This window comes from Lynx rufus, unplaced genomic scaffold (assembly GCF_022079265.1).
Source record: "Lynx rufus isolate CCGP_SWC_20201006 ecotype Redwood Valley unplaced genomic scaffold, mLynRuf1.p SCAF_4, whole genome shotgun sequence".
Taxonomy (NCBI): Eukaryota; Metazoa; Chordata; class Mammalia; order Carnivora; family Felidae; genus Lynx; species Lynx rufus.
Window position 1 is genome coordinate 20,176,288 of NW_025814856.1, and position 12,476 is coordinate 20,188,763.

The window sequence follows — 12,476 nt, forward strand, 5'->3', positions numbered from 1 at the left end:
GACTACTCCGCTCAGGCTCCACCTTCCACCTCGGCTTTCCGGGACTCCTGGGTCACCCTCCACCTCCACACTGCTTCTGCCGTGTCCCTTTCCTATCCAGGAGCTCAGGGATAACGGACGAACTCCTTGGCATGCACTCTCATGGCACTCAAGGTCCATGTTGCCTATTACTATTGCTCTCTCTGACCAAAGCCACCTACCAAAAGCCCCACCTCAGCCCTCTTTCCCCACAAGTCCCCCTCGGCTCACCCCCACGCTCAGTGCCTGCCCAGCTCCTCTCCCAGGATGTCCTGGCCATAGCACAGGTGCAGACTCTTGGAAAATGCTATTATGGTGACCCCTGGTCCCTACCTTTGTCCTGTGTGGTAAGAGCACAGGCTCCAGAGCTATGCTGCCTGGGTTCAAATCTGAACTTGACTGCTAACTTGCTGAGTGCCCTTGGGCAAGTTATCTGACTCAAGGCTTTAGATTCCTCATCTGTACACTGCATCTCTCGAGGCTCCGTTGTAATACTGTATCAACAGCTAATATTTATGTGGCCCTTGCTCTGGACATGGGGGTGCACCGTGGGCAACATGGCTCCCTACTTCATGGGGGCCATGGCTAAGCTCTGAGCTGCAGGGGGCCTTGTATAGATGGGGCTTGATGAGGCCCCCAAAGAAGGCAGCCTGTGGTCAGGCCTGGTAGGGTCTGAGCCATCAGGGCACGTGGTGGTCTGGCTGCTCCTTAAAGTTCTCTTGTGACGGAAAGTTCCTTTTAATCATTTCCAGGCTTGTGGTTGATTTGGCTCCTCTAGGCGGTCTCCCACAGGGGCTGGGGCATCCCAACCCCCTCCCCCCAAGACAGAAGCCAGATTACCGGTGGTAGTGTCCGAGGTGCCCTGGGGCTTAGGGAGAGGACGCACCTGCCTGGCCACACCACTGGGGGCCTTTGTGCCAGGCTTTGGGGAGCATCCTGGCGCTGGCCATCGGCTCAATGCCCCTGTCTTGACTGTGCCGCACAGAATGTCTAACTTTCCTTTCGTTTCATTGCAAAGATGGAAAAATATGGAATTAATCTCCCCTCTAGCATGGTTTTGACTTCACTCAGATTCTAAAGATCTAAAACAGATGCAATAAAAGGGGAATCTCTTTGCTGTGGGGTCTTGTGAGCTATCAAAACAAAGTGGGGCTGCTGGGCTCAGCGCCTGCACAGCTCTGCCTTGTCTCCTGCCAGCTCCAGCTTTGTCTGTTGGTGTATGTCAGTGTGTGTATGTGTGTGTGTGTGTGTGTGTGTGTGTGTGTGTGTGTACACACATGCAGGGCCCTGTCTTGCTGATGGTGCCCTGGTCAGCCAGTTGCCACATGTCAGGGCTGAACGGGGGCCGGAAGGGCCAGCCTGGCTTTGGGAGGCTGCTGGTCTGAGCCAAGTGCTTCCCACCAGCCAAGGCTCTGCCTCTTTGCCCTGGCCTCTGTCCAGCGCCCAGTGGTCCGTGGCACAGGGGCCTTCGAGTCAAAGGGGCAAATGCTGGCCCTCGACAGCCCGCTGACGTCCATTAGTCTGAATGCTGGCATCATAAGGACAGGGGTTTTTGTCTATTCTTGCTCACTGCGGTCTTCCTGATTCCAGGCACAGCTCCTGGCACACAGTAGGTGCACACTGAGTGCTGGATGGACAAATGCCAGGCCCTGAGCTCCACGAAGATGCAGGAATTCAGGTACTGCACCAGCGAGCCCATCATGTTCCCAAGGCCCAGGCGCAGCCTTACTCCTGGGATGAGACCACCTGGCTGGTGAGGGACGCTCCCCTCAGGTTGGGCCTTGGACCTGGCAGGCTTGAGGGGACAGCGGGGGAGGGACTGGAGGCTAGATAGGCCAGAGGGGCCCCTGCCAGCTGGCCTTGGCCTCAGCAGGATGTGGGGGTGTGCAAAATAGGATGGGAGTCCAGGAAGCAGTCCACTTCCTCCCCTTCCCACCTCAGGCCTGATTTGATGAGGGCTAGCAGCTTCGAGGCCTGAATTTCAGAGGGGAAGAAACGGGAGAATCCCTCTCCTGCTGACGTCTGACATGCTAACTTGCCCGGGATCACACACAGCTGATGCACAACAAAACGTGTTTCTACAGAAATTCCTCCCAATCTCTCTGGGCTCAGCAACTGTCTTTTTAACCAACCCCCTTCACCCAAACGTTTGCTGCTAACAACACAAAATGAGCCTTTGTCCCTCGAGCCCACAGGTCTATGTTTCTGTTTCACATTATCTCAGGGATATAGGATTTCTCTGACGTTTTTGCATCCCCCAGCCCCCACCTCTACTGAGGATTAGCTCTCTTCGGGAAGTCCATGAAACACTATTTTCTATTGGTGGATTAGCCATGGGATTAAAGAATCTTGGCTAATATACCTTCCTTGTGGCTTTAGAGCAGCTCCTTTTAAATGAACACAGGCTTTTTCATATTACTGCTTACCCCCAAAAGAGAAGCTATAAAAAGTAGATCCACTAACCACTATCCATAAAACGGAATGCTCCTGGGGCCCAGGGGGTGCTACCCACACCAGGACAAAAGTTCTGAGCTGCAGACCCTGCCAAAACTGGCTTGAGTTCAAGCTCATCTCCTTGTCAGCCCTGGGCAGGCCGCCAGGGAGGCAAGGGTCTACAAGGGACACGCCCTAAGGTGCAGGATGCCAGTCACTGCTCAACCAGCGGCTTTGCTGTACTCTGACTCCGTGGTGAGTCCAAACAGGGCTGAGCACGGGCTGTGAACCTTGGCTTTGGCCACCTTCTGCATTCCATTTCTTCAGAAGTCGACTTTCCCAACAATCCATAATCCAAAGCGTTAGTTAATTTACCACAACTTGATAAAACACAATCATCCCAAGTCAGAGAGACTGTCAGGTAGCCTCCTGGAGGCCTCAGTACAGCCTGGCAAGTCAGGCTGTGGCCCCAGCCCGACAGGACCACCTCAGGGAAGAAGGGCTCACAGGCTCCCCCCTGCCCTGCCAAGGACCCAGCGATCCATGGAGGAAACCTAGCCTCTCATCTTGGATGGTTTTCTAGAGCCACCAACTGGGCCCAGATCAGAAAGGGAGACATGAAACCGCTCCCCTAAAAGCCATGTCCCACTGAGTTTAAAGCTTCTTTCTGTTTTTTCTCCTCCACCCAGGGAGAGGGTCTGTACTGACAGTCCAGGCCCAGAGAGGGCCCTCCACAGGGCAGGCGAAGGAAGTGGCAGACCTGACTCTAGCTTTCTCTGACCCTGCTCTAGTGGCAGGAGAGTGCCAAACGGCCACAGGGTCAGCTGTGACTTGGTTCATCACGGAGCCATGAAGGCCTCTTTGGGACTGCCTTTCACAACCAGAATACTCATAGGCCCCTTCTTGTGGCCTGTACTTAACCCTTCCTTGGATGGCCCGTGGGTCCGCAGAGGAGTGAGAGCAAACCATCTAGGGTCCACATCTCCCCTCCTCTAGAGTAATCCCAGTCAGTCTGAATGAGATGCCCCTGCATGAGCCTTGTTATCCGGCTCCAGCCCCTGTGCCCCCACCCCCAGTTCTCCAGGCCTGCTCAGGGCCTCACAGGAGAAATCTCGGAAGACTGTGAACATTCCCAGGCCCTAGAGGCAGCCACCCTAAGCCCATCTGGTGGGCAGGGGCCTTCCTTCTTCAGCTTCTCTGGGGAGGGGTGCTCTTTGCCACAACCACAGATGGCAGAGAAGACGGAGCTTGAGCCTGTCCTGCCTTTGAGCGCTGCTAGCAGCACCAGCCTTTGCTTTTTGCAAAGCCAGGGGGAGCCTGTGGATAAACTGCCAAAAAAGAGTGACAGAGTTGGGGAAGGGTCAGGGCCCAGCCCCTCTGCAACTGGCTAGTCAGACCTCAAGTACGCTTCTGACACAGACCAGAGAGTGTCCTGTCCCCAGGAAGCAGCTTCTTGACAGAAGAAAAACAAGTCTCTCGTCTCCAAACCCCAAGGGGCAGGAGTTCAGGCTGTCCTGAACCTGACTTTGGTCCAAGGGTAATTCTTGAATGTCTATACAGAGGAGGACAGCCAGACGACCTCTGGACTGTGCAGGCCCGGTGGCCAGATGTGCTGTGGAGAGAGGGTCCACTTTTATGGAAACCAGCAACCACCACCCCCATGCCACTGGCCGTATGTGTGAGTGATATAGGGGCTGCACACGCCCTATAAACAGGGATCCTGGCGGGGGCGTGGGGGCGGCTGGGCAGGGTGCCTTTTACTCTATACCTTCCCAACAAGTTGAGTCTGGGCGCACCTGAGAGGGCTGGCCCCCAGCTAAAATGGCAGAACTGTTTTAAAATCTGGAGTGTGTCTGCACAAACAACAGCTAGTCTGCCCAGGGAAGAGGTATACCAAGAGCCCCACAGAGTGGTCAGGCAGCTCGGCCCATGCGAGAGCAGACCCTGTGCTCCCACCTTCCCCACCAGCATGAAACTAGGCACCTCACACAAGTGGCGCATCAAATAGGGAACCCCCAGGACATGGGCGGTTGAGGGGGGAAGGCCAGGATGTCTCAAAACAAACAGGCCATTCTATCCAATTCCCCAAAGCTCACAGAAAAAAGTTCTTAGCCTTGTTGAGTAAGGTCAGCGGAGCTACAATAACCTGGATATTTCACAAACTCAAACGTCAGGAGACCCAGACTGGCAGGGCTGGGTGGGCCTGCCCCCGCCTGCTTCCCACTGCACGCATGTTCTAGTCCTGGAGCCCAGCAGCCCCCAGTGAGTCACAGGAACCTGAACGTGACATCACAGCATGGCTGTGGCCAGCCTGAAGCACGGGTGCCATAAAAAAAACATAGTTGGAGCAGGAATTTTCATGGCTTGGTATTTTTAAAAAGCAGCAAGATGTGAAACTGGAGTCGAAAATAACTCTGCTGTGGGCTTCTGAGGCAAAACCACCAAGCCGCTTGTTGGGCCGGGGCCCCTCGCTGCAGCCTCCCCAGCTCCTGGGCACTGTCCTCGCCTCTGTGCCCCACCCCTTACCCTTGAGGAAGACTGAGGGACTCTAGAACTCCCAGGCACCACCCAAACCTCTGTCACTCAGGAGTCCGCAAAGGAAGCAAAGGGAGCCAAGCCGGGAGGTGAGCTCATGCAGTGAGGCTAGTTGTGGAAAGCAGCCTCTCCCTGCTCATTGGTGAGTCTTCCAGCATCTGTGAAAAGGACCCCTAGATCACCTGATGCACCCCCACAAGAACATGAGGGGAAAGGTCACGGCCTCTGTCTGGATGCATGCTGAATGCCTATCACCAGGCAGGCAGCCCTGGCAGCCACAGGGCCCACCCTGGAGTCCTTCTTCCAGGGGAGGGGAGATATAAAGGCGACTCATGGAAAGAAGGACCTGAGGGAAGTCCTGGCCTCACGTGCGGTGCTGACCTCTGTTGCCCATCCCACGGGACAGGTAGATGGGCAGTGCCTAAAGGCTCCCCTGTATAGAGATGGAAAACCAAGGTTTACTCAGATCCACACAGATGGAAACAGGTAAAGCTGGGTCAGAGCAGCTGGGGCTTCTGACTCCTGGTCAGGGCTTTTCTCTGGATCCCACAGGCCTCCAAGGTCAAGCCACCTTTCTCAGGAAGAGAAGACTTGGGGCAGGTCCAGCAGGTCAGTGACCCATGGTAGCCATAGGACAGGTGCGTGCGTGTGTGTGTGTGTGTGTGTGTGTGTGTGTGTGTGTATGTATGTATGGACAGGGTCACGAGAGAAAGAGGGGGTACACAGCCCCCCACTCAGGACCTCAGCCCCAGGAGTTCCTGAGAATTCCCATGATGGGGTTTTGAGGAGCAAAAAGTCGCTAAAGAGAAACCTAAACCCCATTATTAGGAAATACTTTTTTCAACAACCATTAAGATAACTGGATTCAAAGAACAGCTATCACAGTAAGTATACAACTTTGAAGGGCTTCAATCTTGGCCCAGTGCCTGGGTCTGGGTTCAAGGCTCCCATCTAATGGGCCCCATGACCCATCCCTGATTTTCAACAGCCCCTGGGCACCTCAGTTCCCCATCACCTCCTGGGCTCCCCTTCCTGGATCTGGGGAAAGATCTCTTCCTTTTCTCCCTGTTGTCCTAGCGCCTAGCCAGACCACTAGAGTCTCACTGGCAGCTCAAGAGCATTCCTGGGACTCAAGTCCAGCAGTTGCAGAGGCCTGTGGAATGTCCACTCCTGACACTCTTGTGTCACCTGGCCACCGTGGTACTTTCCCACATTCTCCTGGGAGCACGTCAACTTCGTGCTGTGCTTTATGAAATAGCTGGTGCCGGTCCTGCTAACCAAGAGCTTCCCAACAGTGCTCAGAGGACATAAGCTGGGTTGGCTGTCCCCGCTTTACGAGGGAGGAAACTAAGGCTCTGGGGAGCAATGTCACCTGCCTAAAGTCACCCAGGTGATTAATGGTGGGGTTGGTCCTCAAATCCAGGAGGGCAGGTGTGTCCAGGCTGATGGGCAGGTGGCTCACTCTGCTCCCCGGAGCTGGTAGGGATGTGTAAGACCAGAGAGACCCCAGCTGTTCAGAACATGGCATCCAGCTGGGATCAGGGTCCCCAGGAGCTCTCAGTGGAGGAATCCGTGAAGCCCTCAACAGCAACCTCACAGGAGTAAGGAGGGGTGTCTCCTATATAAAGAAGGGCCATGGCAAGGGGTATGCTCTCTGGCCAGGGACCTGAGGGTTGCCCGGCTCTGTAATCACAGAGCAAGAACATCTGGCCGTAACTTTCAGGAAGATCAAGTTTGGCTTGCAGACGGACTCCTGGATGAAGCCATTCCTGACCACATGAAAACTGTCTAGCAGGGGAAGCCCCAGGCTGAGTGGCCCCTGGGGCTGGCCCATGCACAAGCAGTTACTCTCACCCTATCCACACCTGGCATGGTGCCAGCTGCTGGGCACCGAGTGGGAGGATGACATGAGGGCCACGAAGGAGAGCCCTTGGAAAGCTGCAGGTCTCAGCCAGATGGCAGGAGGAGGAGGAGGACGGCAATGAGGACATGACCCCACACTCTGCAGACTTCCCATCTAAAACAACTCCCTGCCAGGCCAGGCCGGTCCAGACAGCACACCTGCTCCGGGGATGGCCAAAGGCCTGTGAACCTTGTAACGTGTTCCAAAGTTATCTCCCTGAATGGATACACTTTTGAAAAACAACATATGCACTTTATAGAAAAGGTGTTCCTAAAGAAATAAAATGGTAAAGGGGTGCCTGGGTGACCCAGTCGGTTAAACTTCTGACTTCAGCTCAGGTCATGATCTCACAGGTTGTGGGTTCAAGCCCCAAGTCAGGCTCTCTGCTGTCAGTGCAGAGCCTGCTTTGAATCCTCTGTCTCCCTCTCTTTCTGCCCCTCCCCTGCTCGCAATCTCTCTCTCTTAAAAATAAATAAGCATTAAAAAAAAAAAGTAAAAACAACAACAAAATGGTACAACCCCAAATCGGGAGTCAAAGGGCTGCATTTTGGATGCTGCACATGCCCTAAGGGCATGTTGCTTTCCTTGGGATGACAGGCCTTATGGCCTGGCCTGGGAGGGAAGCCACCCGGCTCGCTCACTGGCCCCAGACACAGAAAGGGCTCAAGGAATGAAGGGAACTCGCCACCCCCACTGTGAGGGCTGAGGAATGGCTCTCCTGGGCAGGGAGGTAGTGGGGAGCCGGGAGAGCTATTTCTCGTGCTGCTGGGATCCCCCCGCCACCTCTGCCAGGCCATGAATAATGACAAGGGGCAGCACATGGCGCTGCTGGACACCACCCAAAGAGCCTCACACAAGCCGATGCATCTAATCCTCACAAGAGCCCATAAGAGGGTACTATTATCATTCTGTATTCCAGACTTGGAAACTGAGGCACAGAGGTTAAGTACCTTGCCCAAGGTTACTGAGATCTTGACCCAAGCAAGCTGAGTCACATCTCTCCATGGCACACTCAGCTGCCCAACCTCCGGGTCTCTGCTTTGCACAGAGGTGCCACTGAAGAGGACTGAGAACAGGTCCTGGGCCTTCATACTGGTGTAAATGGGCTACGAACATCCAGAGAGGAAGACTCAATCACTGGGCCACACCAGCCTGTTGAGCAGGAAGCCAGGCTCTGAGGACTGTGAGCTTCCACAACGGGGTGTCCTGCTCATATCACCCAGGGGCTGGAGGCTCTGTGACTCATTCAGTAAACATCCCCAGTCACTGCAGCCCCCACAGTGCTTCCCTGGAGGATATTCTGCAGGATGGACGACCGAAGGACCTGGAAGGCAGCTTCCCTCTCAGAAGCCTCTTTGAAGTAGACTTCCTTGCGGCGGGGGGGGGGGGCGCGGGGAAGGGCAGCGAAGCGGTGAGATAGAGAATAGCATAATTCAGACGACTGTGAAGTGTGAGTCACTGTTGGGGTGGCTGACAGCACCTCTCCAGAGCAGAGAGGCACATTGGGATGGTGAGGAGCATTCACTGAGGGGGGCAGCATGTGTCAATACCTACAGACCAAGGAGGCTCAGAGGCCGCTGAGCAACCTGCATAGGTAGCTACACACAGCAGGGTTACCTGGCTCTAGGCCTCAGAGGAGCCTCCGGAGAGGGGACTGCCCACAGCCAGGCTGGTCCCAAGAGGAGGGAACTCCCAACGCCACTGGGGACAGCTCTGGCTGTGGCTAGGACACCTCAGCTAGAGCCCCAAATCCAGGAGAGGAGGTAGACCTGAAAAAAACCAGTGACCAAGCTCAAAGACAGCATCTAATTAGCACAAATGCAACTCCTACCACTTTGGAATGGGCTGAGGCCTCAAGTGGGGGCTTCATCTGTGGAACCCAAGTTTCCTCAGGATGTGTCAAGTCCATCAGGAACATGTCTCACTTGGTGGCATTCAGGAATGCACACCATTTGGCAAAGCAGGTGACTGGCTGATGGGCCTGGCATCTGGTTGAGGGCGGAGTGCTGTTTGGATCCACCAAGGGGCTGGACAGCCTGAGGTAGGACGAGGGTGCTACAGTCATCCAGACCCCGGGCCAGAGGCCCAGGCCACAAGAGAGCCTTCATTATTCTCTGTGATGCCAGTTTCTTACAAAGTTACTATCACACTCTGAACTGCTAACACATAACAAAACCTCCCATGTGCACTCCTGAAATACAGCAACGGGAAATGCTTTTAGTGCTATACTCCAAAGAAGTGATCCAATGAAGCTATTTTTAACCATCTTCTCAGACTTAATTTCCAATTTTATCCTATAAAGTTCTAATTGATTCCACCTCCCCTGATCTCTCACTTGACAAGGCTGTGAAGAACATGAGGCAGGCTTGGCAGTTTCTGACGCATCTGAGGTGGGGGATGTGCATGTTGCTCATACTTCTCTCTTAGCACGTGCCTTCTCAAGGGTTAACAGATTTTCCAAAATGTCTGTATGAGGTGCCCGCAGTTCCCCCGGCCTCCAGCCACTGATGCCTGGCCTTTCCCTTCAAATGTTCTTCCTTCACTGGGCCCAAGGTGTGCAGCACCAGCCGGGATGCTGTGACATTCCGTGGACCACGTGACATGACGGAGAAGAGCTTTTCTCATTTGGCCCCAGATCCAAGTGAGCCTCATCACCGGGTGGGCTCCAGAGGGAGGGAAAGGATGCCACACCACTTCAGCTCCATCTCCGTCAGAGATGCAAGGGTCCTTTGCCTTCTTCCCACACCCTTGCTCTACCCATGAGCTGGCATAGGAAAAGGCTGTCTGCACCCATAGCCTAGGCGGGGAAGGGTCTGAGGACCTTTAAATCCTGCCTTGCCACCGCCCCCCCCCCCCATATGCCCCATGTCAGCCACACTGGGCCTTTTGCCCATTGCCTGGATGTGCCCATGGCCCCCTCCAGTCCTGCAGGCAGGCTGCTCCCTCTGCCAGCACTGCTCTCACGCCCCTGGTATTGGCTGGCACCTTTCGCCAGGGCATTTTGCTCTTACGGAAACTGCTGTGCTACAATTCTGTATTGGGACCTGACAGATGTACACGTGCTCCAGAGGCCGGGGCCCACGTCCATCTTGACGATGGTGGTCAGCACACAGCTAACATTTATTGAGCAGCTACCTAGAGCCAGGCATAAGCCAAACACTTCCCACAGATTCATCTCCTTTGATCCTGACCACAAACGTGGGATGTGGAGTCCATGACCACTGCACATCACAGAGGAACCCACCAGGGCTTAGAGAGCCGAAGGGATTTTGCCAAGGTTGCTTGGAGGATAAGGAGCAGTGCCAGCTCAAACCCAGAGCCTGGGCTCCCAGACGCCTTGACTCACTGCTTACAGTTCCCTGGCACGTCCCTGGAGTGCCCACCCGGTGATGAGCAGGATGAATGGACAGTGTTTCCTCCAAAGCTCTGCTGCAGCCCAGGCCAGCCCTGGGAGGGCATACCCTGGCAGGATCTAGCACTGCTGATTTTAGGGTCCAGTGGCCTGGCCGGGGCTTGGATGGTTCTGAGAGCCAGGATCTCAGGGCAGGCACTGCCATTTCATTAATTTGGCCTAGAAAGTAGGTCCATTATGATTATGTTTTTTAAAAATCCAGCACTTGCTGGCCAACTCCAAATGGTCCAAATGCCAGGCCAAGTGCAGACGGTGGGGTGAACACACGTCAGGGCCTACCTGGGTGAGGACGTCCAGCTGGCCCACGATGTGCTCCAACGTGCTGGTCAGCGTCTGGGGCATGCTGATGGGCTCCTGGGGCTGGCTCTGCACCGACTCCTGACTCCTGCCTCTGCCTGGAGGGACAGGGAAATCCACTTCTGGCTAAAGACAACGAAAAGAAAGGGAGTCCTTCAGTCTTCATTCAGTGCTTAAAGAAACAACAGAGGAAGGAACAGCCCCTCTGAAGGATGAAGTAAAAAACCACCAGTAAACTGGAGAAAATGAGTTCCAAATATTGGCGGGAAACACAGTGAGGGGGTACTCCCACAACCGGGCCACACGCCCCCTTCCAGGACTTCCTTTCTATGCAGAGGCTGTGAGTGAGGAGCGCAATCAGAGCATTTGGCAATGTGGGCCAGAGGGGCCTGGGAGGGATGTGCGGGTGGGCCGGTGAGTGCACTCCGCTGGCTCCTGGTGGCCATCAGGGCGGCCAGGCCAGCTGCTGGCTCTTCAAGCAGCCTACACCCCCCAGTAGGCCTCTCAGAGTCCAGAGACCCTGAAGCCCAGCCTGGCTCTGAAGCCACCCCTCTTCCTGGTCAGATCAATGCCAATTCCCCACCCCCCAGCGCAGGGATAGCCTAGAACCGGGGGGATGTTCTAATCCCGCCCTAGTGCACATCCCCTGGGAAAACAGGCATTCTGTGTGAACATCCTGGCCAGATGGCTGGTGGGAGTCAGAATCCACAGGACAGGCACCCTGGGCTCTTTAGACAGGATTCCGGGAATGTGAGGAATCAGTGTTTCTGCCTAAGATCCTTCTGTTCCCAAACGCAGAAGCCATCCTAACCTCTGTCCACGCCACCCCCCACAACCACTGAGCACAAGTGATTTCCTAAGGGGACTCATCCCAGTCCTACATGTGTCCCCCCAAATTCAGGCACCAGTCTGCACACAGATGAATGCCTCTCCTAACCTAGGAAGTGCTGTGCAGGGTGGGATTCCCAAGGACACAGTCAGCAGATGCCCCAGTTTGGTCTTGGAGCCTCCAATTCCTCCGTGGACATGACATATTTGGTGAGGCTCACACTCTTGGCCTGGCCCAAAGGCCCCAGTAACCCATAAATGCAGCTACACTTAGGGCTCAGGGCTTTAAACCATGACCTCACTAACAGCACTAACAGACATCCCAAATGTCACCACATTACTCCCTGACTTTGCTAGTCCTCCAGGGCTCTCTGCTGCCTTTGGGAGAAAATTCAAGCCCCTTGACAAGGCACCCCGCTTCAGCCTACCTCCTTTCACAGCTCCCCTCCTGCTTCTGCACCCTCTAGCCCAACTCCCAAAGTCCTCCCTATTGGGAGGCCTCCCAAGGGCCCTCATCCGCCCTTCCTTTCCCCTGGCCCCAGCATCCTGTCCTCCACTCACTTTGCAACCCTGAACTCCTGATCAGAAGCTCCTCTGTACTCCCACACGCCTGTGGCTGCCCCACCCCAGCCACTGCATCCCCAGGACCAGGACACATGAGTGGGATGGATCAATGCTGGCCTGCCCACAGGGCCTGCTGGCTGCCCATCCGTGCGTCTATGTCCCTCTTTCTCCTGCCCACAGTCATCACCCCTCTCCCTTCTGAATCTAGGACATTACTGAGTTTAGAGCTTGCCAACTACCCAGATACCACAGAGCGAAGGCTACTCTACCTGGCACCCCTCCACCCCTCAATGCCATGGTCAGTGGAGTATACTAGTTATGACTGGGGCTCACCTCAGATGCCTGCACACCTGTCCACTGTCTCACCCCAACACGGCTGCCTGCACACCTGCCACCAGCACCTAGCTTGCATCTCTGAGTCTCCCCATCTCTTGGATGAACCCACAGTGGCCAAGCCCTAGAAAGACGCTCTGCCCTGGACATGCT

The 12,476-nt window shown here is 55.1% G+C and overlaps 1 protein-coding gene across 2 annotated transcripts in view; it reads right to left on the bottom strand.

The window, feature by feature from the left end:
* POC1A (POC1 centriolar protein A) overlaps positions 1-12,476 on the bottom strand; it is a 75,546-nt gene that overhangs the window by 9,992 nt on the left and 53,078 nt on the right. For both annotated transcript variants that reach the window (XM_047095683.1, XM_047095684.1), the window contains one exon: positions 10,581-10,724. In XM_047095683.1, the coding sequence (XP_046951639.1) occupies positions 10,581-10,724 (144 nt within the window). The remainder of the gene's footprint in view (positions 1-10,580; positions 10,725-12,476) is intronic.